Source organism: Lepidochelys kempii, chromosome 1, assembly GCF_965140265.1.
Source record: "Lepidochelys kempii isolate rLepKem1 chromosome 1, rLepKem1.hap2, whole genome shotgun sequence".
Taxonomy (NCBI): Eukaryota; Metazoa; Chordata; order Testudines; family Cheloniidae; genus Lepidochelys; species Lepidochelys kempii.
The window spans coordinates 117,932,065-117,959,505 of record NC_133256.1 but is presented as its reverse complement, the minus strand read 5'-3'; the positions used below and the strand labels follow the sequence as shown (position 1 = coordinate 117,959,505).

The window sequence follows — 27,441 nt, the reverse complement described above, 5'->3', positions numbered from 1 at the left end:
GCTGTTGCCTCCATGCTGATCTGTGACCTGAGAATAACTCCCTCTGAGACTGTGAGGCAGAGAGAGATTGCAGAGTGCAAGGAAAATAAGGCATGGAAAGCTTCCTGTGTTCCAGAAAGCAAGCAGTTGCAGACCATTTTAGATTGCTGGGGCCCCACTCTCACAGAAATAAATGTTTGCAATGACCATTTGAAAATATGCTTGAATACAATTATTGAAAATTTCAATTTGCTTTTCATCTGAAGCTTCTAACAAAATTTCCCCTCTCATCTGGGTCAAGTTGGTATGATGCAGAAAAAATTGTACAAGGCAAATCATTTGTTGCTTGACTGCAGAACATTCTACCAATGAGAATATAAGAACAGCTCTGTGTTTTATCATGCTTCTAAATATGCCAGTATTATCTGCTTAATGACACAAGCAAAAGGGTAGTATTTAGTACCACCTATTGCCTGCTCCACTATTTTTAATAGTTTGATTTTGATTGTGCTATTTCATTTGCATTTCATTTTACATAGTTAACAACTTTACTGAGGACAACTCATCATCCATCAAGAAAGAAGATGAGAATATAATAATTCTTGGAAGTAAGTGATTGTGCTGGTTAAAAGAATAAGGACTAAATGAAACTAAAGTTTCTCACTGAGAGAATTTGAAGACCTTCATGATTTATCACTGAAAAAATACAGTGGGTGTTTTGGCTTAATATTCTAATTTTTCTGTTGATAAATAATTAAACAATCAAATATGGGCCAGACTCGGATACCCTTACTTACAATGAGTAAAACCTTACTCCTCTCACAGTCACAGAGTAAGGGACACAACGTAAGTAAGGGTTTCAGAGTTTGGCTCATTGAATTTAAACTTTCCTGCTAAATAGGAAACAGCAAAGAAAAAACTCACTTTGGTGATTCATGTAAAGAAAGTTGAAAAACTAGCCAGAGTCCATTAGATGAATTACTCGGTTTCACTACTTCAACGGTCGCAAATTACAAGGGCCAGGCCTGTTCTGCCACCTCCGTCCCCCTCCTGAGTAGGTTATGGATACATTTAGGACAAAGTTTCATTGATCTGACTATAGTTCATTAATCATTCATGAAAGATTTTAACTGTACCCCAGGACTATGAGACAAAACAAGTTTTCTGCCAGCAGTAATCATTTTCAGATTCTCATGCTCTGGAGATTGCATCTCTTCTCTTCATCCTTTATTGCAATGAGCTGGTACTTGGGAACATAATCAGCAGATATTCAGTTTTCTGTGTGTATTAAATGAGCTACCAAAACTACTTGAAGCGCCACAAGTTGCAATCTGTTGTTGTAGGGAAATCAAAGAGGAAATTAAATGTCTTCATTGTAATTGGGACTGAGCAGTAAGCTAGTTCGTTGTAATTGGCATGAAGCAGTGAGCAGAACAAGTTGAATGGAGCTGTTGCGACAGACATCCTGGAGAGTTAAAGTGGGCCCAGAAATCTCTAAGTTTTTTATCTACTGGGAACAGAAATGCTACATAAACCTCTGAGTTTGCAGGGATTTTTGGAAAACAGGCTAATTAAAGGTCCTGAAAAATGTTCTGATGGGTTGTAAGAGTGTCTTTGGGACACAGAAGCCACACACTGAAGTGTACACCTAGAACACACACTTTGTCATGTGGGATCCAGCTAGCTTGTGGTTGGATATGCAGATACTCTGCTGTCCATTTTTACTCTCCTGAGGACTACCTGCTGGCCATTAGTACAGTAGGTTAAATGTACTGTGCCAAATTATGCTCTCTGTGACACTTGTATAATTCCATAGACTTCATTAGGGTTGTACCATTGTAAGTGAGAAAAGAATTTGGTCCATTGCCTCCTTGAACTTTATTCAGTTAACATAATAGACGTAACTGAACTTGGTATATTCAGTACAGCTTGTTTGTGTTCCTCTATTTGTAGGTTCCACCTCTGCTTAGTAATCAGAAAGGATATGACCATAAGGACAATTTCCTTGCTTACAGAGTGCGTCTTTGCCACTTCATTTCAGGGCACTGATACACAGGAAGAACTACATGATAAGGCATTTGATATTGAAATTAGCATCTGTTGCAAAAGGAAGCAGACATGGATAATTATATTTCAACTTCTATTAAAAGCTGTCAAAGTTGATATGAGGTTAGCTGCATTCCGATATTATTAGAATATACAGAAGCTTGGGAGTCACATCAGATCAAATGTCCTTACATGAGGCTTGTCAGTCAGACTTTACCTTTTTCGCACTGCTTGTATTTAGGCATTGGATGGACTTTCATCTTACTTTAATTTTCTTACTTTTTATTTTTAAGATCAGAAACACATTTTTTTTTATCTAAAAGGCCAGAAGAGTCCACTGCTCTGACCTCCTGTATAACACAGACCACAGGCTTCCATGAATTAATTCCTGCTTCTAGTTCAATCACTGTGGCTGAATTAGAGCATATCTTTTAGAAAAACATCCAATCTTGATTTAACAATTATAAGTCATGAAGAATCCACCACAACCCTTGATAAATTGTCCCAAATGGTTAATTACCCTCACTGTTAAAAATCTGCACATTGTTTCTAGTCTGAATTTGTCTAGCTTCAGTTTCCAGTCATTGGAAGTTATACCTTTGTCTACTAGACTGAGAAGCCATATATTATCACATTTCTGATCCCCATGTAAGTACTTATAGACTGTGATTAAGCCACCCCTTAAACTCCTCTTTGATAAACTACATAGCTCCTTAAGTCTACCACAACAGGGCATGTTTTCCAATCCTTTAATCATTCTCATGGCTCTTCTCGGAACCCTCTCCAATTTATCAACATCCTTCTTGAAGTGTGGACTTCAGAACTGGACGTACTATTCCTGCAGTGATCACACCAAAACCAAATACAGAGGTAATATAACCTTCCTATTCCTACTTGATATTCCTGTTTATACAACCAAGAATTGCATTAGTCCTTTTGGCCCAGGACTGCACTGGGAGCTCATGTTCAGCTGATTTACTGTATATTATTTCAGCACACTTTATCTTATTATATTCTTTGCTCTTAATATTATTCTGAGGATTATTTTTCCAATCTGTTTTTTTTTTCTGAGGGTTTTAAAAATAATTTGTCGACTATATAGTTTGAGTGTTTCTTCTGTAAATCTGCAATAGCTATGTGTTGGTGGTTTCATTATCCAGTCAATGCTTATTTAAGGTTCACAAGCTAAAAAGTTACTAAATTTTTTTGGGGGAGGGGCTTTCAGCTCCTGAATATTTGTTTGCCACCTTGGGCTTTTTAATCAGTATATTTCTGGAGTTTGTTGTTCATTTTCTCCTAATCCTTCTTCATCTTAAGGGGCAGCGTATTCTAGAGATGTGAGTCAGGAACTACGAATTAAAAGATTAGGGTTCTAGTCCAGAGTCTGCCTCTGTTTCATCATGTAGCCTTGAACAAATCAGTTAATCTTTCTGTCTGTCTCAGTTTCCTTGTCAATATCATAGAAATAATAATAACTAAATACCTCTCAGGGGTATTGTATTAACTAGTTAATATCTGTAATGCCAAATTTGCTGCATACATAGTATTAGCCATTTAGCAAAGTTTACATGTTGGCAAATGTTGATTTTTCTATTCTGACTTTAGAACCCCAAAAAGATCTATGACCAAATTCTGCCTTTGTATACACATGTAGCATTCCAACTGACACAAGGTAATTTGGCTCCTACTTGTCTACATTAAAAATATTAAAGTTCGTTCCATCTTATATTAATAAAATGACTAATAAAATTAATAATGCCCAGTGACACTGGCGAAAATTCTGTCAGTTCAGGGAAGCAGCAATTACCTTGCAAAGAGAAAGAGTCTTCTTTCAAAGGAGGATTCTCTTAATCCAAGACAAAAATTTTTTAGTGAAAGTGGCATTGAAATTGTGAACACATCAGGGGAAACTACCCCAAACTTCAACAGAATGCCAAAGTTTTACACAAATCATTAGAAAGCATGAGAATTTAAATTACAGTTGGACTATTCCAAAAAGTCTCTAGGTACACCAAATATTCTTAACTTTGTCCCTGCCCACTGCCACTGCCATCACTGTTTCTGATGTTTTGTAAATATCAAAGTATTTTTTTAGTCACTGCCCAAACTGTCGGGAGGCAAGAAAGAAGACGAGGTGAAATCCAGGCTTCGCTGAAGTCAATTGCAAAACTTCCATTGACCTCATTGGGTGCACGATTTCACCGAAGGCCCTGCCCTGGAGAGTTTATAATAGCAGTTCTCAAACTTCTTCTGATGATCTGGCAGATGGATCCTTCTCCAGGTCCCTTTGCAATATCCTAAAGCAGTTGTTACTGTGACTCCTTTCTCCGTCATTTCTGTTTGTTCTTTTTATTCCTTCTTGTCTTTTCTCTGTCTTGTCTTTTTTTCTTTCTTATTCTTTTTGCTCTTTGACACATATTTAGCTGACTCTCCCTGCTGTCAACCCTTCTGGTACCTCTGATCTTCTTCCTCCTCAGACTCCCACTCATGCTGAGGAGGGACTCCCTGGTACCACACCAAGCCTGAGTTAAATTCATAGGAGTAGAGAACAGCTTGGCAACACTTGGAGCCTTTTCCCTTGTATATGTAGGCTGCTCCCACAGATAGTTCCTGTAGAGAGATACTGGGGGCAGGGGAGAGAAGGAAGACAGATGGCTTTCAAGGAGCTGCCTGCTATGTTGTCTGCAGACGTGGCAGCACTTTTGCAGTGAGCAGGAGGGGCAGATCTGGGGTTCTGCAGCTTTCCTCAGCAACACTCATCTTACTTGCCTCATGCCTCTTCCTGACTAGTCTGTTGCCTCTGGAGGGAGAGCTCACTTCTCCAGCACAGGAAACATTGGCTTACACTAAATAGACATAGACAGATAAGGGATGGTAGATGGAATGCAGCAGCATGCAAGCAATTGAGTGGTGGAGTTAGCTCGTGCCTTGTAAGCTGCATATTTTTTTTAAAAAAGTTATTTAATTATAATGATTTATTATTGCTGGTTAACAGTTCTTTGGCAGGAGCACTAGTATTTATGGTCTTCATGGAAGAAGTGTGTTTTAAGGAGGTGAGCAGAGGATGGAAACATGGCATGGGTTTCATGTATAGATGTTCACATGGAAGAAGGAATGGAAATGAAGGGGGAGAAGGATATGGGAGGCAGCGGTTGATTGTGCAGCTTTACAGGAGATGACAGTGAAATGGGACGTGCAGGGGCTAATTTGTCAAGGGCTTTGATTTAAATTTGATGTTGAAGGCCAGGGATAACATGTGAAAGGTTTAGTGTTTGATCTAAAGCCTTTTAAAGTCAGCAGGAGTTATTGAAGTGACTTCATTGGTTTTTGGGTCAGATCCTTAGTGACTGGGGCTGGACATGGTCAGATGGCAGGCAATATAGATAATTTCAGTGGAAGAATATTTGCTATACTGAAGACGACAAGGCCAGCTTTTCGGGAGCCAGAGATGAGGAGGTTGTAGTAGTCAAGGTGAGAAATCTTCAGGCTTGGACAACAGTTGTGATCGTGGGAATAGACAGAATTTGGAGATGTGTAAAGAAACAACTTTATTTAGCAATATGGGGAGCGAAGTAAGATGTGCTTGTATTTGTTTAATTTACAGTCTATTTTAAAGTGTTTGCTACTAGAGAAGAACCCAAATCAGAACTTGATCTATTGTGAACCTCCCTAAACTTTGATTTAGGCCAATCTCTAATTTATGTTAGTACTGTGAGTCATGGCAACAGTATTCAAATTGAGAGCTTGATCCTGCCTTTCATACACTGAATCTGATTTTGTAACACAGAGCCAAGTTTGGCAGGATCAGACTGCACTCTTATGGTGTCTTATCTGTCAGTTTCAGTGAAGCAATCATGGTCTTCTTGTCATTCCTTGCTAAAGTGCAAATGTAGATGTCACAAAGCTTTAAAATCAGTGCAGGCAAACCACAGCATTGCTGAAAATTGGCTCCATTGACTTACTTAAATCTTGTTCCAGATTTTAGTTTGGTTTGTTGCCAAAAGGATCATTCCTTTAATATGCAGATAATAATGGACTTACCCTGGGTAAGTGAAGTTCATATTAATAATGAGGATCATTTTTTCCAATCAAGAAATATAGTCACATTACCTACAGAAGAGAGGGCTGAGCAAACCAGTCCAGATTAAGGAAGGGCTGGCCTGAGACTTCACCAATCCCTGAAACCAAACATTTTTTATTTTCATTTTTGCTCATCTCTGCTCTTCTGCTTCTGCTCTTGACCTGAACTGAGATGTTTCTTGTACTATGGACAATCATCATGAACAGATTGTTCTCAAAGGAAAGGAATTTTTTTTTACAAGTTTCCCAGAACATCTTGGAAAACCAACTTATTTTGAAAAAGACAGATAGGTTTTGACTAAGCTTTTGGATGTGTGTGGTTTTTGGTTTTTTTAACCAATCCTACCTGCATTGAAATAAATGGCAAAACTCCCATTAATATTGGTGGTTCAGAATCAGACCCTAAACCTCCAAACATTTTGAAGATTGTTTCCAAACCTTTAAACCCAGGTCTGATGTTGAAAAGATGTTTGCTTTCTGTTTTTTTAGGTCTGACTGTTCTCATCTCTCTGCTTATTGTCATTCCTGAGAAGGCAGCAAGTACAGCACCATTGAAGAGGTGCATAGATGGAGTACTATGTGGAAATGACCGGATGTGGGTACATTCTCTGGCCATGGCATATGCAAATGCAATTAGCATCCTGTTATGCAAGATACTGACTAAAAATAGTTCTGATGGCTAACAGATTGCATGGCCCTGTTCCAATTTACCTGATGGATCTGTTTTCTCTTTACGCACCTGGCTATGCTCTGTGATTGGCTGATATTAGACTTCATAAAGCCCCATAATATCATCTAAGATCTTATGGCAAAAAAGCAGGTTGCCATTTTGCTCCCAGTTTTGGAACTAATTACAGACTGAAATAAGTCACTGTTTCAAATTTCCTGGGACTTTTAAATTCAGATGTAGAGGCTGTATTTACTTGGATTTATTTAGCTTTGTTAAAAATGATTCGACTCTGGAGAAGTTTACATGCATGGCCTTTCTTTTCATTACAAATTTTAACTTTGTATTGATTGTGAATGCATGTCCAGAAATTCAAGACATAGTATTGTCTGATAATGTAGGCTGTAGTAAGACATATTCACTAAACACAACTTGAGGACTTCTAAAAACAAATTATTTTCTGCTGGGGGATATATAGCTGTATTGATTGTGATTGAGTGATTGGACTAATGTACTCTTGCTTCATTCACAAGAATGGAAAAGAGCTGCTAGTTTTCAACTGGTGTCTAAATTCCTGTACTACTAAGAATCCTGACAGCAGCTTATTCATTTTGGATTATATTAAAGCTAAGCATCAATTGTGTTTAATGCTATATTTTAGATGGAAGGAAACTTACATATGTATTAGTCTAATACCGGAGTGTGATCCTGCAGTGTTTATCTATTTCTATCAGCGCCTAAAGAAGGCAGCTATTTACATGTAAAAGCTGCTCTAATTTTTCCTTTTGTATAACTTACATAGGCAAAATGAATGTATTAAGCAGTGTTTGAGATAATTCACTGATTTCCTATGTACCCTGTATATAGCTCTTTAATCTTCATAACCTATTTACCTGCTCTTGCTAAGAGATGTCCATATCATTATTAATCAAAGTATTAAAACTTAGTTCTTTTCTTTAAGTACACCAAGAGTTTGAGTCTGGAGCCACGTTTCTCAGACCAAGTTTTGATTCCTTCTTCAACTTCTGTTTATACAATTTTACAAAATTTTGGCAGGAATCAAGAGCACATACCAGGGTGTTGGCTTTTATGAATCTCTTGGGATGTGAAAGTCAAGCTGACTGGTTGAACTTTGGTTACATATTCCAGACAAGCACAATGACTCTATTTATTCAGACTTGGCAGACTGAATGTAGATTGACTCTGTGGGTAATAAATTTTCACAGCCACAAAATTTCAGTGGCAACCAACCTGATCCTGAGGAGAAAAATGCATTCAAGGAAAGAGACTTGGGTTGCAAAAATACGTTAGATTATTATTCCATGTATGCATAGCAGTCAGTTAATTTATTTGGCCATTGATTGACATGAATTGCATAAGTAAATTCAGAGTGTTTTTTCCCTTAAAGGCTCTGCTTTCTGTTCGGAAATTTTCATATTGTAAAAGGACAAAGAAGAAAAAATGAATTGTTCATATTACAATTGGCAATCTCCTTTTAATATTACACCCAAGACTGATTTAAGTTATCCAGTGACCTCTACAATGAAAAGCAGAGTATTCTAATGTGAATGTTTCATGTGCCATTCCACACATCAGGGAACCAAGAGGCAATAACCACCCCAGTTCAGTACTCTGAACAATCTTAAGTACAGTTTTGACATCTTCATGCTACAAAGCATCAGACACTTTCTGAGAGAGATGATGACAAAATTATTACTCTATTCATTATAAATCAAAAGGAAGTGGCTCTTTACCTTGTAGATTTATGTTAATGACCTTGCTATCTGTTAATTGTGTGGTCTTTAGATATTGATTGGGGATTAAAAGGTAAATTTTCTTCAATGTGTATGAAATAAAATATGCCAACTGGAAATTTTCCTTCTACATATCAATTCCTATGATTACTGCCTGTAAAATTAAAATGATCAGTTTAAATGGATAAACTATGCTCATTAAAGGAGGAAAATACATTTATGTAATTAAAATTGACTGTCTAATATTTGTGGATAATGTAATTACTGTAGGCTCGCTTACACACACGCTCAGTTCAACGCTATCCTCTTTTGCCTCCCCATAGCTCCCAAGTCTATGAATCTTGCCTATTGTAACCCCTGGAATGCAGTCCACATTCAGCAAGGCCTTGGTCACTCCCCTACTGAAGCTCTTATTCACATATCCATTTCCCATCTTGACCTCTGTATCCCCACCATTCACGTTCTCTTGCTTTGTCACAATTCTCCAAACATCAGTGTTGACATGTGTCAGGCTCCTCTCCTCACCTGTATAACCTCAGCATTTTTCATTGGCTTCTTGGATATTTCAAAATCAAATACAAAATCTCCCTCCAAATTTTGAATTCTTGTTAAAAAAAATCTTTTTTCTGATTTAAGTAATGGCAAAAAAAAAAAAGGTTTCTAGTTCTTGTAAAATTTCCCCTCAATTACTGAATGATTATAATTATTCTGAGGGATAGTAGCACTTAGTTATATAAAAAACTGAAATTCATTCATATATTTTTTTCTGTCCCCATTCGTTCCTGTTCCTCTGACTCAAATCTGAGATTAATGGGTAAGGTAAGAGTCATGGAATAGGAAGTAAAGTAGGCTTCTGCGCAAAAACCTGGTAAACAGCAGGGGACAAATGTCAGCTACAGGTGTGGGACCAAGCCATGAAGTTCAGATGGAGAAAGGTAGTTGTAAATTGTGAATCTGGCTGGAGAGTGATTACTCTCATTTAGGCCCATCTCTTGCAAGTCAGATGAACATTTACTACTTTTCTCATCAACAAGGGAAATTACTAAGGATTATTTGTATTACGGTAGTGCCTAAAGGTCCCATCAGAGCTCAGGGCCCCATATTGCTAGGCACTGTGTAAATACACAAAAGAAAAAGCCCATTTCCTGAGGATCTTATGCTCTAAGTATACAAGATGGACAATGCATGGGAGTAAAGAAGTATGATTATTTCCATTTTGCAGATGAGGAACCAAGACACTGAGAGATTCAGCAACTTGCTCAAGATCACGCGGACAGTCTTGGTAAAGCCAGGAACTGAACTCAGTCTCCTCAGTTTCAGACCAGTGTCTTAACCACAAGACCAGCTCGCCACTGGGAACAGTTTTAGGAAATCAATTGTTCATAACATATACAAATGATTTAGCTGAAGGCATTCAAAATAGGGGACTAGCTCCTCAGCCCTGCTTCAGTTGATTTATACCTCTTTGGTGGCACAAAGCAGCCATAATGCGGTCTTACCAATTTAGTGTCAGAGAAATTCTTGGGTGGCAAAGAACCACCATAGAGGGTCCTACTCCTGGCCCCTTGTATAGAATATATATCCAGGGAAATGGGACAAGGTCAAGGAATTTCTATACTTCCACACTTGTACAATATTCCCCCATTGCCGAACGGCTCCTGGAGGTCATAGAGAGATGATATAAGTCAAAACACCCTTGAAGATGCTCTAATTTACACTGCAGAACAACTTAGTTCCTGGCCACCCAGGACTGGTGGGAAAGAGGGCAAAAGTGGCATTAAGCACATCTTGGAGGCAGCGCAGGATTGGGGTCAAGATCTCCAGGATTTCTGAGATAATTTAACTGAGAGGGAGAGTAAATATTAAGGAACAATGATGCAAACAGATTCTATAGGATATTGTTGATTTAGCTGATTGGTCCAGCAGATGGCAAAAGGAGGTCAGTGTCTAAAATATAAAATAATTAGTCTGAAATGGAGGAACCACTTCATGGAAGATGTGCTAAATGGAGCTATCTTCCAGCACACTGATCAGGAAAAAGGGGCAACAGCGTAAAAGTCATTGAAACCATTAATGCACTGCACACTAATAATTAAAAAGGTAAACAAGGTATTAGGTGAAAAGAAAAGGAGGACTTGTGGCACCTTAGAGACTAACCAATTTATTTGAGCATAAGCTTTCGTGAGCTACACTTGAAGTGAAGCTGTAGCTGAAGTGAACTGTACTGAAGTGAGCTGTAGCTCACGAAAGCTCATGCTCAAATAAATTGGTTAGTCTCTAAGGTGCCACAAGTCCTCCTTTTCTTTTTGCGAATACAGACTAACACGGCTGCTACTCTGAAAGGTATGAGGTGGTATAAGCAGAAAAATAGATTATACAAAACAAAAAGGCGATACTGTAATATTCTATTGCCTGGTACTTAGTATTCCAGAAGCTAACATTCACAATACCAGTTGCTGAGCCATAGGAAAGGTATTATTAGCTTGAAGATGTGGCACAGGGAGAAAAAGACGTCAGGTCTGTGGAAGTAGGCAGGAATTAACAGCAATTTCCTCCCCCCCCCAAATGTATTATGTTCTTATACCCTGCATTCCTTGACTAGCATACACCTTCTTATCCCTATCTCCATTTGCCATGGGAGATATAGATCCATATGCCTATTTTCTACCATTTTCAGAAACAGCCACCCTGTCCCATGTTTCCATGATTCCAAATCCCATCCTTAATTGAGACTCATCTCTTCTTCCTTAACTCAATGGTTTACTGTGACTCCTAAATCCTAACGTTTACTTCCTAAAACACACAATCCTACTCCTTGAACCCAACAATTCCTTGAGCTCATTACTGTTCCCAGAACATTCTCTTTGTCTCTTATTTCGCCTTGCCCTAGTCTGTCTACACACTGTACAGTAAACTACCGAGACATGCAAGAAAAGTAATTAACTCGGACGTGTTTCGGGATCCCTTGCAAGAAATACATTAAGCAAAAAGAAATTTTATAAATATGGTAAACAACTTTAATCCATGAGCTGAATCTTCTTAACACCCAACCTTTTTATTCAAAATTGGTGAAATATTAGTTTATCTAATATAAATATCAAAAAGGTTTGCAGCATGTTTTAAAATACAGATGCTTAGGCTATGTCTACTCTGCGAGCGAGGGGTGTGGTTTTGAGCTTGTGTCAACATATTTGCACTAGCTCTCATTGAGCAAGCGCACTAAAAACAGTAGTGTGGCTGCAGCAGCATGGGCAGCGGCGGCCGCCCCACATACATACCCAGGGGATCCAGGCAGGCTGGTATTCTGGGTGGCTAGCCCATGTTGCTGCTCACTGCCGTCTGTGCTATTGTGGCTACACTACTATTTCTAGTGCTCTAGCTCAGTGTTTCGCAACTTTTTTGATACCAGGGACTGGCTTGCTGCCTTTCTAACATGTGTCAGGGAGATCTCAGGAACTGGCAGCGGTCCTTGAGAAAAACTGCTTGAGAAAAACTGTTCCAGTTCCAGTGGTTTTCAACCTTTTTCATTTGCAGACCCCTAAAAAATTTCAAATGGAAGCGCGGACCCCTTTGGAAATCTTAGACATAGTCTACAGATCTTAGTAGACGCAGACGACAGGTTGAAAACCACTGCTCTAGCTCAAGAAGAGTTAGCATGATTATGTCTGCAGGAACTGGGAATCACACCCCCAGCTCCAAGTGTAGATGTAGCCAAACTAAAGAGAAATTAAAAGCAATGAGATCAACCTTTTCACACCTGGGCACCCAAAGTAATGCACATAAATTCATGTACCAACATGTAAGTGGCCTGGGTTGCAGAAGTACTGAGCAACTGCAAATCCCATCAACTTCAATGGCAGATGAGCACCTTTTGAAAATCAGACCATTTTAATTTTTGGTGCCAGATATAGATTTAGGACCTTTGGACACCCAGGTTTGAAGATTTGGACCTGAATCTTTAACACAGAATTATTTTTTTATTTAAAAAACAGACGTATCCAAAAATATTTCCGAATTACATCAAGCTAATAAATCAAGAGCAGTGTAGCACATTTCCATTAAATACAGTAGTTAAAACAAACAATCTGGCATGAAACAAGCACATCTGGTATTCCATTTACAGTACTTTAAATTATTTTGATAACCTCTACACATACTTTAAAAAGTAATAGCGTAATATTACTTGAATAAATCAGACTTGGTATTAAACATTCTACAGATTACATTTGAATTCAGTAGCTCATACCTGGCCATTCTCTTCTTCATCACTACTTAACTTGAGGTCATCTTCTAGCATTCTGGAGAAAGAATAATAGAAAAAGTACATTTTAATTACCAAATAATTAGACATGAAGTGTTATATCTGTTGCCAATTAGCTTGTTAACTCGTTGTTGACTATTAATACTTGAGGAAACCAATTGATTACTACAGTAGCAATGGATTTTGAGAAGATTATGGTAATTAGAAGCATTACGTGACAGATTTTAAATGCTATAAAAGAACATTTTTGATGCTGACAGGTGGGCATTCCCCAACAGAAGAAAGATTACTTTGTAGAACTTACAAAGTGCTTTCTAATAGATATTTACACTGGCACTGTTGTGACATCAAACAAGACTGACCTCATGTTTCCCAAAGGCCATTTTTTTGCTCAAGTACAGGCTTGAAGCAATGCTGACTTATCGACTGAAATAATTAAAACAATACTATAATTCCACAATGCTCAGAAGAATTTATCAGTATCATCTGAAAATAGACAAGATCTCACCTTTTCTAATGGGGATTTCATCCCTTTTCCCCAAACCATCACCAAAAATATTTAAATTTGCATGCAAAAAAAGGAGCTTGTTTTCAACCTCTTAGAATTTTATTGCAACCTAGAGTTAAATAACTAGCAGTTAAAGGAATTTCGGAGGTGTGAAGACTTTACCCACTATTTGAAAGGTCTCCAATGAAGGGATCCTACTCTTTAAAAAAAAAAAAGTGTCTAATAATAGTCATTGGAAAAGTAGCTAATTTTTCTTGTAGTCTGGGAAAAGTGAAACTGTAATTTAGTCTTGACTCCAAAAGAAAGTTTGGTGAACAATTTAAATGCATTCTGTGATGTGGGTGGTCCCCAGAATGTAAATATATAAAGGAGACGTATGTAATCATCTCAAACCACCTCCTTGTACTTGTGCCTAATCTCACGAGAAGGTGGCTGAAAAACCTAATTCTTAAATGGATAACAGGGTGTATGTTTCACGAGATCACACAGAAGGCAAAGGAACACCATATCCAAAAGGAGCACACAGCCTAGCCACCCTTCTATAAGACTTACTGCTACTGGTACCACTAGCAGTTTACCACTGCAGCTACAGAACAAAGAGCACTTCATTGCTGGAGAAGTACCTTGGTTTCAGCTTCCAGGTTAATCCATGCTCTTAATAAGGTTGGGAAGGCTGATGCTACCTCCAACTGCAGTAGTGGAAAGTTGGACTGTAAAGGGTAACTCCTACTATCCCACAGTCTAATTAACCCGGTTGCTGTTTTTTCTGGATTTACTGCTACCTATTCAAAGCTTCTTTCTCTGTGGTAGAGATTCAAAACTGAAGTGCCAGCTTCAGCAAAATCTGGCTGCATACCGAGGCCATGTCTACACTACAGTTTTGTTGACAAAACAGTGGAGAGGTATACACTGCAATGCTCCTCTGCTGCTGTAACTCTCTTGCTATGCCGACATAATAAAACCACCTGGACAAGAGCCACACAGTTTTTTTGCGATGAAGTTAGAATGAGGCAATGCCAGTGTAGACACTGCGTTGCTTATGGCACCCTCATAGACCTCCAGGAGATGACCCCTAATGCCCATCATGACCGCTCTGGTCACCACTTTGAACTCCGCTGCCCTGCAGCCAGGTACACAGGCATGCGATCCTCCCCCATTTAAAGACCTGGGAATTTTTGAAATTCTACTTCCTGTTTTCTCAGCGTGGACAGCTCACATAGCATCTTCCCATGGCAGCTCCCCGCAGCAAATGTACTCCAGGCAGGCATGTAATGGAGTTGGTGGATCTGCTAGGTCTGTGGGGAGAGGAGGCTGTGCAGTCATAGCTCTGCAACAGCCATAGGAACTTCAATACTTATGGGCAGATTGCTCATGGCACGGAGCGGAATGGGTATGAGAGGGACACGCAGCAGTGTTGCGCAAAGATTAAGGAGCTGAGGCAGGCATACAAGAAAGTAAGGGAGGCCAATTGTCAGTCTGGTGTGTTGCCAAAGACATGCCGCTTTTACAAGGAGCTACATGCATCTTCGGTGGCGACCCCGACTCCACTGCCAAGAACCCCGTGGATACTCCATGGGGACTGGAGGCAGTGGCCAGTGGAGTGAACTCTGAGGACAAAGTGGTGGATGAGGAAGTGGAGTTGGAGGAGGATCGGGATGGAGGACAGGTGACAGGGTTGTCTGGTGGCATGGCATGTTTCAATCTCTGGAGGGATCTAGCCAGCCCCAGCACTCTGGCTCTGGCATGCCGGATGCAGGACAGGGGAGCTCTGGTAATTACTCATTGTGCTTTGATATTGCAGGGAGAAATGAGCTAGAGCTATTTTTGTTTCCAGGGTAGAAGAGGGATAGAAATAACCAACAGTAGCACTGTATGCATCTATTTCTCACTCCCCTGTGTAGCTAGACCCGGGGAGGGGCATGTGGAAAAGTTTGTTGATGCACACCGGGATGTCCCAGGAATCCGCCATACTGATCTCTAGGAAACTTTTGTGGAAGTACTCTGCAATCCTTTGCTGTAGATTCCTTGGGAGGGCTGTCTTGTTCCTTCCCCTGCGGAAGGAAACTTTGCTACACCAATCAGCAGTTATGTCTGCAGGCACCAAAGCAGCACACAGGTGAGCAGCATATGGACTTGGTCTGCAGCCACACACATGCAGGAGCATCCTCGGTTACCCTCAGGAGCAAGATATCAGCTTCTATTACTCCACCTGTGGAAAACAGTGTCAGTATTCAGAATAGTGTCCCTAAGCGCTTGTAATGATTAATGATCCACCATTAACCTCCCCCCCCGATTTGTCCCATCTTACCCCCTTTCCTTTGTGCCTAACTCACCATGGTTAGGGCTCTCGATGTGCTGTATGCTTGCCAAGGGAAAGTGAGAAAAGTGGTGTATGTAATTTGTATGAATCAAGGTGGTGCATGCACTCACAATAGTGCCTCTGTCGATTGTTTCTATAGCTTTTGGAGATATGGCCTTGAGAGTCTCCTCTTGAACACTGGCTGAGGAGCTCAGTCTGATAAAGAGATGTACCAGGAGGAGTAAGGAAGACATGTTCAAGGAAGTGCTATCATCATCTGATCCTGCTGATAGCAAGGAGAGAGCTTGGAGAGAGGCTATCAGTGAAAAACTGCAAACAGATAGCCAGAAGAGGAAACAGGGGAAGGAGCAGATCATACAGCTGCTCGAGGACCAAACGGACATGCTGAGGTCCCTGACTGTGCTGCAGGAAGAACACATCCATACTCACCTCACCCTGCAGCCATTTCAGAACTGCCTTCCATGACCTCCCCAAAATCCCCCACACACACATTCCTTGTATGTTCCTGGCCCATCACAGTACCCCAGACACTCCATCCTTAGAGGCATGTTTCACAATGACAGCTGGACATACACCCACTGTGAGAGCCTCATTAAAAAGTGCTCTTCATTGTAATGTCCCTTCTAGGTAATAGAAATGTTTGTATAGCTGTTAAATAATAATGAACTTATGGAAAGAAAACAAATCTTTATTGGACTACATATGATGGTTGCCGCTGAAATTCATACACAATAGCAATAGTAACATTTGAAGAGTACACTTAATGCACTCAGCAATCATTACAAGGGTCATATTACAGTGCAACTTTTGGGTGTGGGAGGGAGCAGGGGATTGGGGCATGGGAGGGGGTGAGGTGGGCTCTGGGCGATGTTTACCTGGGGTGCTCCCCAGTAGCAGCGACATCCCCCTCACTCAGCTGCTAGGCAGAGGCATGGCCAGGCAGTTCTGCGCACTGCCTCTGCCCACAGCACTGCTCCCCCCGCAGCACCAGCAGAGGTCCTGGCTGCGCACCAGTGCCCGCCCCCCCAGCACCCGGACCGCCTTCCCTCAGCATCTGAGGGAGCCCTGGGCAGCCCCCACAAGTTTTAGTCATGGGTATTTTTAGTAAAAGTCATGGACGGGTCATGGGCCATGAATTTTTGTTTACTGCCCATGACCTGTCCATGACTTTTACTAAAAATACCCATGACTAAAACGTAGCCTTAATTACAGAAGACACATTACTGGGGCTCACTGTCAAAATTTTCCTTCAAAGCCTCCCTGATTCAAATAGCTCCCCGCCTTGAGTCTTTCTAATTGCCCTGGTGTCTGGTTGCTCAAAAGCAGCCACCAGCCGATCCACCTCAAGACTCCACCCCTACAGAAACATTCCCCACTTACTTTCACAAATGTTATGCAGAGCATAGCAGGCTGCTATGACCATGGGAATATTTTCCTCATTGAGGTCTAGCCTGCTAAAAAGGCAGCACCAGTGACCCTTTAATCTGTCAAAGGCACATTCCACAGTCATTCTGCATCTTCTGAGCCTGTTGTTGAAGTGCTCCTTGCTGCTGTCAAGGTTTCCGATATAAGGCTTTATGAGCCATGGGAACAAGGGGTAGGCTGGGTCTCCCAGGATCACAATTGGCATTTCCACATCCCCAATTACAATCTTCTGGTCTGGAAAGAAAGTCCTGCATGTAGCTTTCTATACAGGTCAGTGTTTCTGAAGATGCGTGCGTCACGCACCTTCGCTGACCATCCCACTTTGATGTTGTGAAATGACCTGGTGATCCACCAGCGCTTGCAATACCATAGAGAAGTAGCCCTTTCTGTTCATATAGTCCATCGCAAGGTGGTCTGGGGCCAAAATTGGGATATGTGTGCCATCTATCACCTGCCGCAGCTAGGGAATCCCATTGCTGCAAAGCCATCCACTATTTCCCACACATTGCCCAGACTACTGTCTTTTGTAACAGGAGACAATTAATGGCCCTGAGCACTTGCATCACTTCAACCCCTACAGTAGATGTTCCAAATTGATTTGTGACTGATCGGTAGCAGTCTGGAGTTGCCAGCTTCCACACAGCAATCGCCACTCAATTCTCCACTGTGAGGGCAGCTCTCATTTTGGTGTCCTAAGGCGACTGCTCACAGAAGCACTTATGGATCTGTGAGAAAGCAGCTGTCCAGCTGAGGTAAAGAAACATCACCAGAAGTAACACTGGCTCCATCAGTATGATAGGACATATGCTCAGTGTATTTTGTTTTCATGTTAGGTTTTTATATTTTTTTTTCAGAATTTTCAGAGTGGGGATTGAAATCAGCATTCTATTATATGCTACACCAGAACTTCTTGTTTCTTTCCCCCCCCCCAGGGTTCAGTTATGAAAATCAAGAAAATAACTGGAAAGAGTCTTAGGAAGTCACTTGCAAAAATAAGTTACTGTCAGCATCAAAATACCACTGCCATGCACCAGAGAGAACACAAAAACCATCAGTGCAATTCTGAAATGTGTAACAGATGCCAGATTAAAACTGGGAACTTCAGGCATAGCATGGAACCAGAGAAACTGGAGATAAAATGGGTTGGGTTACATCTTGTGACGAGGACCCTGGGGCATAATTCTTCTGAATAGGAGCTCCACCAGAGCTTTTTCTAGCTTTAAATATTGTAACTGAAGTGATGAGGCTTAAACCACTTCTCTTTGAGAGATAATTCTAAAATATCACAGATCTCAATTTTTAAAAAAAGTTAAAAATAAATCCTGAGTTCCAACTTGAAAGTATTTTTTTGTAAATTTTATCACACTTCAGTTATTTCCCTCAGACAACCATAAACTAAAGGCTTGCCTACGCTAGAAAGTTAAGTCAATTTAAGTTAAGTCAGTGTACAGCCAACACAGTAATTAAAGTGGTGGTTCATGTCCACACTATGTTCCACCTGTTGGTGGGGCATGCCCTGACTAGGAGTGCTTCCACCGACTGAGGTAGGGGATTGCGGGACACTGACAGCTGCAGTTCAGCAGCCCTGAGGCTGACAGCCTCAACTATCAGCCTCCTCTCTCCCTGGCTCCAGTGCTGACAGCCCAAGCTGTCAGCCAGGGGCCAGGCTCACAGCTGGAGCCCTCCTCCCCAGGCCCGGGTGCTGACAGCTCCAGCTAGTGCCTGGTGACAGCTTGGGCTGTCAGCACCAGGGTGGGAGGAGCTCCAGCTCTCAGCCCTACTCAGGGCTGACAGAGAACAGGTGATGTAAGAACTCAGTGTCTACATGGACGCTGTGCTGCTCTAATGACACGGACCTAAGCACAACACCTCTAGTTGAGGTGGAGTTATTATGTTCGTGTAGCAGGTGACTTACTTCGGCAGAAGCAGCATTCTAGTGTAAACACTGACATAATTAGGTTGATGTAAGCCACCTTGTGTCAACCTAACTCTGTAGTGTAAGCTAGGCCTTTATCCTGTTTTTCCTTGGTGACTTTACTCATCTGATACTTGTTTCTTCTATTTCAGACAGCCAGCTTGTTATTGTATAGCTATAGTAATACATTAGAAACAAAAAGACATTCTTTACAAAGACTATAGAAAACCATTAAAAATATTGCTACAGGAAATCAGAATCATAGACTGCGGCTGGTTTTCAAAATGTCCTGGATTATTTCATGCTCATAATAACCTTTGCAATTTTACAAGTCGAAATAAGGATAATAATTAGTTTGCTGTAATGTGCTCAACTTGTGACAACACTCGAAGACCACTCAAACTTACGATAGTGCAGAATGCAGCTGCCTGATCACTTAGTTGTGTTCCTTTATTATACAGCTATATTACTGTGGTTGTGGTGCCTGGAAGGGTCACATTGAGAATGCTTACTCAGGGCAAACAGCAAGGAATAGGGTAGACAATCCCTATAGAATAAACTGGTTTATTCTATAATTAGATTCAGCAAGCCAGTAACAAAACAGCGTCTATGACACCGCATTGGAGAAGTCAAATATAATCCCCTTTAAGCAATCCAACCTTTGGCTCCCATCTAGACAGCCAATGCTAATATAATGAGGAGTTATTGAAAACCTTATTTACCGTAATTAAAGTTCTACCACTCCCAAAAGACCACTGACCTTACCCAAATACACCCTTACAGCAATCCTTATTAACAAAATCTAAGATTTATTAATAAAAGAGAGTTATACATAGTTAAGAGATCAATATACATACAAATGTGTGTAAAATCCTTAGGTCAGTTTCATAGCGGAGATGGTGAGGAAGGTGGCTTTGCGCATCCAAAAGTTCTGCAGTCACTGCTCATCATCCCATACCTGCATCACGATGCTATCCCACCACTCAGTGATTATTTCCCGAGCCCAGTACAGACGGTCCACCGTGTGCAGTTGCTCTGTGAATGCCAACATCAATCTTGAATTGTTACTTTCCATGGCACACAGCAGGGCAAACACCACAGTGTCATTATCAGATTCGCAGCTCATGAAATATTGCAAGATCAACCCTATTGTGTTCATAACGCTCATCACAAGATTGGAGAGCAATGCAGGATCCATGCTTTCAGACAGAGATGATAGAAGCACAGTTTACAGGAGTTGTTGAAAAGTGGCGTGATACATATTAGGAAGCCCATGCAATGATGGGACAAAGAAAACCGCATCATGGAACACTGATTCTACCATGATGTGCTGCGATCCCTGCCCAGAGCACCCAGTGGCAGATGGTGGTGAGTTGCACAGTGAGATAGCTTCCCATGGTGCAGTGCTTTCTCTGTCAGTGCAAGACCACCAACTGTGGACATGCTCCACCGTCGCAAGATTCGTTATGTGAACGTGAACAAGCGGTTTAATTACAGCGGTGGAGGATTGTCGATGTAGCTTAAATCGACTTAACTCTGTAGTGTAGACATAACGTCAGACACCCTAACGATAGGTGCTGTATAAGAACCCAGGTTAGATAAAGAGACAAGAGTGGCTGCCACTGAAATCAGTTTGAGCTTAATGTGTATATTTTCTTGTTGTATAACCACTCTTTAGTAAAGTCTAGATAGAAATGATAACGATCAGAATATGAACAGTATAATAGTGATCCCCAAAGTGCTATATCTAACATCAGCAGTACATGGAGAAGTAGTAATCATAAATATTTTAGCAAAAATATTTGCTATCAGTTGATAAATATGTTATCTGATATTTTCTATTTAACGGTATCCCTTAGAACAAAATATCTGGAGTCTGAAATCAAGTTAACTAAGATAACATATTAAAACATTGTATTTTGATGAAATACACATTTTAAAATACTTAATCAGAATAATATATTTGTTTAATATGTGGGCAAGTGTAATATTTATGTCATTAACTAATCATTTCCTTGATTTTAAGAATTTGGGCAAATTAAGTGATAGTTAAGTACATTGTCACTTATCAATCTTAGCTGTTTCCTTAAATGAAGTTATATTGTAACATAAACTACCTGTGTTTATTATAATGTAGCAACCCCTGTTATTAATATAAAAACTACAGATGATGAGTGTCACACCCCTCTGTGTGTGTGTGTGTGTGTGTTAATATTTGTGTGTATGACTCTTATTTGTGTGTACAGCAGCTTTTACAAGAGTATGTGTGGGGTTAAGCTAAAATAGAGGAGATATGTGTGGGAATAATTTTATATATGTTTAATGTAACACAAAAATAACAACACTGACTTATTAAGACTGCTTTGTTTTTATGTTTTCTCCATTTTCCCTACCCTTTTTCTGTTTGTCTTTTTAGGATTTTAGCCCTTTAGGGAAGACACTGTGTCTGCCTATAAGTCTCTACAGCTCTCTGCACATTTTGGGTGCTACTGTAATATAAATAGACAATCATGTAACATCTGTGATAGGAAAAAACCTTCCTCCACTGCAGTTTGCTAGAAAACTCAGTCTTTTATTCCTAGAGGAGGATCTGGCCACAGTGGTGCATTTGTTCCCCCTCTCCTGACTGGATTACTGTAATTCACCAGATATAAAGCAGAATCAATGGAAATCATAGAATATCAGGGTTGGAAGGGACTTCAGGAGGTCATCTAGTCCAACCCCCTGCTCAAAGCAGGATCAACCCCCAATTTTTACCCCGATCCCTAAACAGTCCCCTCAGGGATTGAACTCACAACCCTTGGTTTAGCAGGCCAATGCTCAAACCACTGAGCTATCCCACCTCCTATGCTCCAGCTTGTATAAAATGTGTCTGCTTGCCTAGTGAAGAGGCTAAACTATTGTGAGCACTTAATCCCTGTGCTTCAATCTCTCCACTGGTTCCCAATCTACTTCCATTGTCAGTTTAAAGTCCTGATCTCCAAAGGTCCTGATCTCCAAAGCCATGATCCAGTCAGGTCCCAGGGTCATCAGTTACTGTATCTCCATCCATGACCAATCCTAGACCGCTGCATTCTTCTTGGACCTTGCAGCTTTCAAAACCCACGATGAAGCGCAAGAGAGCCAGAGACGAAGCATTTGCAGTTGAGGAGTTTCAGTTGTGGAATTAGATTCCATAGAAGCTTAGATCAACCCAGAGTCTGAACATGCTTCAAGATCCTTCTCTTTGACAAAACATTTCCACTGTAACTGGCACAATGATAATTAAAAAAAAAAAAAAATCCCCAGGCAGAGCTTCCTTTAAGTAAGGAGGGCAGAAGACAAGAAAAATACATGAAGTCCAAAAGGGACCTTGCCATTGTGTATTTAATTTATCTGAAAAGTGCCCAGGTGTAGATTCAGCAAAGAATGTCCTTAAGTTCATCCTTATTTAGAAAAACACGTAAAATCAGGCCTCTGTGCATCCTTATTCAGAATGGTACTTAAAGCTTAGTGCTTTGATGAATTATTATGGTAAGGGGCAAAAAAGATGTGAGGTGGGTGGGGGTGGGAGAGAAATAATAACAGTACAAGCATAGACATTTCAACCATGTTTATAATTACAAAATCTATTTTCCACTGTACCATTCTCAGTATACACGACAGATAGTTCAGTTAGTGATATCACCAGTCCCAAATTTTGAGGTTTTCGTAGTGGACACTGCCATGCCCATGCCCAGTTGAAGAGACAAGTCAAATAAAACGTTGTGAATGAAGGTCAGAAAAAGAAAATGGTAAACAAAGAGGTTCTCTGAGAAACATAATTTATGGATTTTACACCTGAGGTTCATCTATGATAAAGCAGTTAGGTTGGAGCACTTAATTATAAATCAGGGGTGGAATCTGTGCTAGATCATTGAGAACTGCAAGCCTTAAAAGACTCAAGTTAGAGGTCTTCATGCTCTGTAATTAAACAATGTTTTCAATCCTTTTTCTGCAATGAATAACAACAGGTGCAGATATAATTAAATGAAATGAGTAAGGGTTCTGGATATTGAAAGATGCCTAGGCAACCAGCTGCTTAATTTCTACAATAGCCAATAAAGTGGTTTTAACTGTGGGTGCCTGTGTCACTCAGATGCTATGGTGAGGGAGGGGGACACAGAAGGACTTAGATAATGAGAAATAGAAACAAAGTGAGTGGAATTATAATAGCCTTCTAAGGGATTTGGACACCCAATTTCCATTAATTTCAATGGGAATTGGATGTGCAAATGTCTAAGGTAGTTTTAAAACGCATCCAGAGTGTATTATCTTTTGTTATTTGAGGGCTGTTTTCTGAGCCCCTATCACAGGAAGGGAAAGTTCTTTTGCTGACCCAGCTTGTTAGCATGTGTTCAAACTCTGCAGAGAGATGCTGAATAATTCCTGCTGATTCTCTATGGCAGGAGTATCTTTTTAACTCCACTATGAACATGAAAGATGTGGGAGTTGTTTTTGGTCAAAAGGAACTGGGGACTATGACTAGGGTGACCAGATGTCCCGATTTTATAGGGACAGTCCCGATTTTTGGGTCTTTTTCTTACATAGGCTCCTATTACCCCCCACCCGCTGTCCTGATCTGTCACATTTGCTATCTCATCACCCTATCTATGACAGAGTGATCTCTGCAGGGAAACTCTAGGGGTAACCAACATTAAGGAAAAAGTTTAGGCGGAGGTTTACAGCTTTGCTGCTGCTTTTGGATAACTTATAGAGCCAAATTCCAGGAAGAGACTACGTTTGGACTGATACAGGGCTCAAGGCAGGGGAGGAACTCCTTTAGTTTATAGTCACATCTGTTTTGTCTCTTTTTGAGAAATTTAAGGATTCATGTTCAGTCCTTTGAATGACCTAGATCAGTTCGAGGTTACGAGTGGGCTTGGTTCTGCATTTGTTTAAACGTTGTTATAATTCCACTGTGCTTCACTTTGTTACTCCTGGTGATGTAAATTGGCATAGATAAGAGAACCAGGGCCAATAGATTTATTTTAAATTCACTTCTGAGGTATTCCCAATTTCTTAACTTAATAACCTCCCTCCCCAAATCCACTCATTGTTTATTGAAGAGTTAAATGTTCAGCATTAGCGGGGTTGTTTGGACTGAACAAATTTCTTTTTCGTTTGTACACAAAAAGACAAGAGAACTGACCCTGATAATTATGAATATAGCTTATACGGTCAGGGCAATTTTGTGTGTCCTTTTGCTGAATTAGGCCAAAACTCTGAAGAAATTCTTTTTCCAGCATGGGCACTGTTGATATTTTCAAGCCTAATGCTCAAATAACTTTTGAAACTGGAAAGGGAAAATATTGCTACATCTCATTTAAATTATTAGCTCTATTACTTCAGCAGAGAAGCATGAGAATAATTTGCACACTTTATTGCATAAGTGTATTATATATTGCAACAATCACAAGCAACAATTTGTTTTAAAATGTGATGCAGAAATTATCACCTTTTGTAATTCACTGGTGAAAATCATTAATACATAATATCATGAAACATACTCAGTTTTATTTTAATGCAAGACAATGTCCCAGCAAGTGAATAGATTATAGTATACCATTCGAATTGAAGCACTTCTATCATTCATTTTCCATATTTCTGCTCTTTATGTAGCAAGGCGATAAAAGTAGTGGAAAAATGCTTTGATTTCACTTGGATAGTTGAAGAATACCTTGACAAAAATGCCACCCACCTGCCTCAACTGGTGGGGGAACTTGATGAGGCCAGTGGTGAAAGGGTACAGCCCAAGAAGCAAGGAAGGGAGACACTCACCAAGGGACACTAGGCAGCCCCTTCCCCTGGGAGTCTCTGGCACCCAATGACCAGCTGGTGAGAGGGGTGCTGATGGGCCAGCATTCCCCAGCTCTCAGGATTTAACCTGAGACAGGGGGGTATGTGGAGCCTCTTTTGGCTCCATCCAGCAACCTCACCCTACCCACCTGAACGAGGAACGGGAATCCAGCCAGATGGAAGCTGCAGGTCTAGCCAATCGCCCATTGTGGGTCAGGAAAGAATTTTTTCTTCCCTGGATCAATTGGTAGAGGACCAAGGAGCTTTTTGCCTTCCTTGCAGCACCTTCAAGCCACGGTGAGTTAAGTAGGAACATGCTTAGTACTTATCTGACGTACTGGGGCAGAGCTGTTTATTCCTTGCAATTTGTGGTGGATTTCCAGTATGGTTATAAGGATAAAATGAATGATTCCCAGGTGTAAAAGACCTGGGATTTTGGTGATGGGCCTTGGGCTTATGGGATAGGATCGAGGTCAGATCTTGTGGCTCTGGTGGGCTCAGGTCCCCATTCTTTTGCACCCTGTGTCCCCCTAGCAGGGGGGAAGGTGCTAGGACTCAGAGAGAACTGAATACTGCGGGGTAGGCAGAGGAGATCCTACCCCGAGTTATGAGTTATATGGTGAGGAGCCCTGTAATTCCTGCACTGGAACCGATTAAATGCCTGGTATAGGAGAGTATGGGTGATTGGCAGGTACTACGCCTCCCCGGTGCTAAAGGTTAATAAAAGTTGCAGCCTGCCACTTAATTCCATGCATGTGTCTGTCCTCATTTTGCTGCTGTGAAGAGGAGGTGCTCAAGATGAAAATCTGTCAACTGACTGCTCATTCAAGTTTACACTGTTATGTTTATTCAGCTGACAAAGATCTCAATGGGCCAAATTATCCTATTCCTTTCACCTGTAAAATTGAAACTTTATATCTACTGTTTATTTTCTTCCAAAAATTTCATACTCTGATAGAGGGAGAAGAAAAACAACTCCAGATTGTTGAAAGAAAATCTTTCCTGGAAGCACAAACATTTTATAAGACTTTGGCTCTATTTAAAAATAGAGTGGTCAAGCCAGTAAAAGCAGGCAGGTACAGTATTAATGTACTTAATGCTGGAATGAAGTATATATATCAATGCGAGATTTAATTATGGAACGTAGTGTCTAAATGCTTGAAAAAGTGACAGTCTATAGTAACAGAATTAGCAATTTCAATAAAAAATAGCTGCTTAAAAGGAAGGTTTTCTTCTCTTGGATTGAATCCATCTGAGATGTTCTACATGTCTGTTCAAAACCATTTAAACTGGCTAAATGCATTGTTAAATTCTCATCACACTGATGGCATCATCTGAAATGCAAGACAATCCTTCCAGAGTAATGCAACGGTCATTTTCTCATATCAGTAGAACTTGAAATAAAAGTTCCCGTGGACAAATTGTTAGAAACCAGCCTGATGATGGACTGTGGGCATCAAAGACAAAAGGTGCAAAGCCACAGATTTCTTTCCTCCCAAAGAAGATGAGAAAGGAAGAAAACACCACCTGTTCGGTGGACTTCACATACTCCATAGATCTGAAACTTGGGCCAAAATTTTCAACCTCAGGTACCCATAGATAACTAAATCTGTATTTAAGCATCCGAAAAAAAAGTATCCTGCTTTTCAGATGTGCTGAGCACCTGCAGCTCCCACTGAATTCAGTATTGCTACTTGCAAGAGATCATGTTAAATACAGAAGGTGAATGCAGTACCTTCATGAGCTTCATCACGATTTGGTATTTTTGCTATGTAGCACTACTGTTAAGCCAAGTGGTCTTGAATATTTTGGCACAGAATGCAGAACCAAAAATCAAACTATGGTACAGAAAGAGAGAATAAAGATAACCCAATCATGTGCTGAAATCTCTAATTAATTGGACGGACTGCAAGGAAAGCTATCTATTTCCACACATCACTCAATTCTCCCATCAGATTAGAGTTGGGGGAGAAGGGCCGAAATAACTCCTTAAAAATGGAAGACCTTCTTCAGAAAAACTTAAAAATGAATTAACATAAGCCCACTTCACGATCAAGGAGGCAACATAAAAACGCATATACAGAGAGAGACAGAGAAGGAAGAATGATGAGTTACTTAAAAGAAGCTCCTTCCTAAGTACCAGCCTAAATATTCCCTCCACTCAGGAAACCTGCCAAAGTTTCAAGGCTTATCATTTAATGGGTGGCATAAGAAAACAGGTTTAGGAAGTAAAAGCTTAGAAAGAGCTGCTCAGAATTTTCCAACTCATTTCTTGCCTCCCCACCTCCATTCATTCCATTCCTGCTGTGAGTGATTAGCAGTAGTTCTTCTAAATTTATTTTCCTGACTTTCTGACAACGGTCTGCTGCTGTCTATTACAAAATATTACTTAATTGTTAAATGTGAAAGAAAATAAGAGTGCTTGAACTGCCGCTGCTTTCTATGTCTGTTGTCACAGTATGAATCTTGGGGTGTTTAAATTTTTTAGATTCTCAGAATTTTCATTATAAGTCAGTTGCAGCTGCCGAAGGTGCAATATCATATTTTGGAGTTGTTGGTCATTTTTATTTCTGCCCCTTTTTCCGACAGCCTTTTGTTAAAACCATCTGTTCTCTATCCACCTCTCACCCCCATTTGTAACTCTGTACTGTGGTCCAAAGCAAAACTGC

General features: G+C 40.4%; 1 protein-coding gene across 5 annotated transcripts in view; it reads right to left on the bottom strand.

The window, feature by feature from the left end:
• AFF3 (ALF transcription elongation factor 3) overlaps positions 1-27,441 on the bottom strand; it is a 469,443-nt gene that overhangs the window by 109,677 nt on the left and 332,325 nt on the right. For all 5 annotated transcript variants that reach the window (XM_073352102.1, XM_073352119.1, XM_073352110.1 and 2 more), the window contains one exon: positions 12,773-12,824. In XM_073352102.1, coding sequence (XP_073208203.1) covers positions 12,773-12,824 — 52 coding nt within the window. The remainder of the gene's footprint in view (positions 1-12,772; positions 12,825-27,441) is intronic.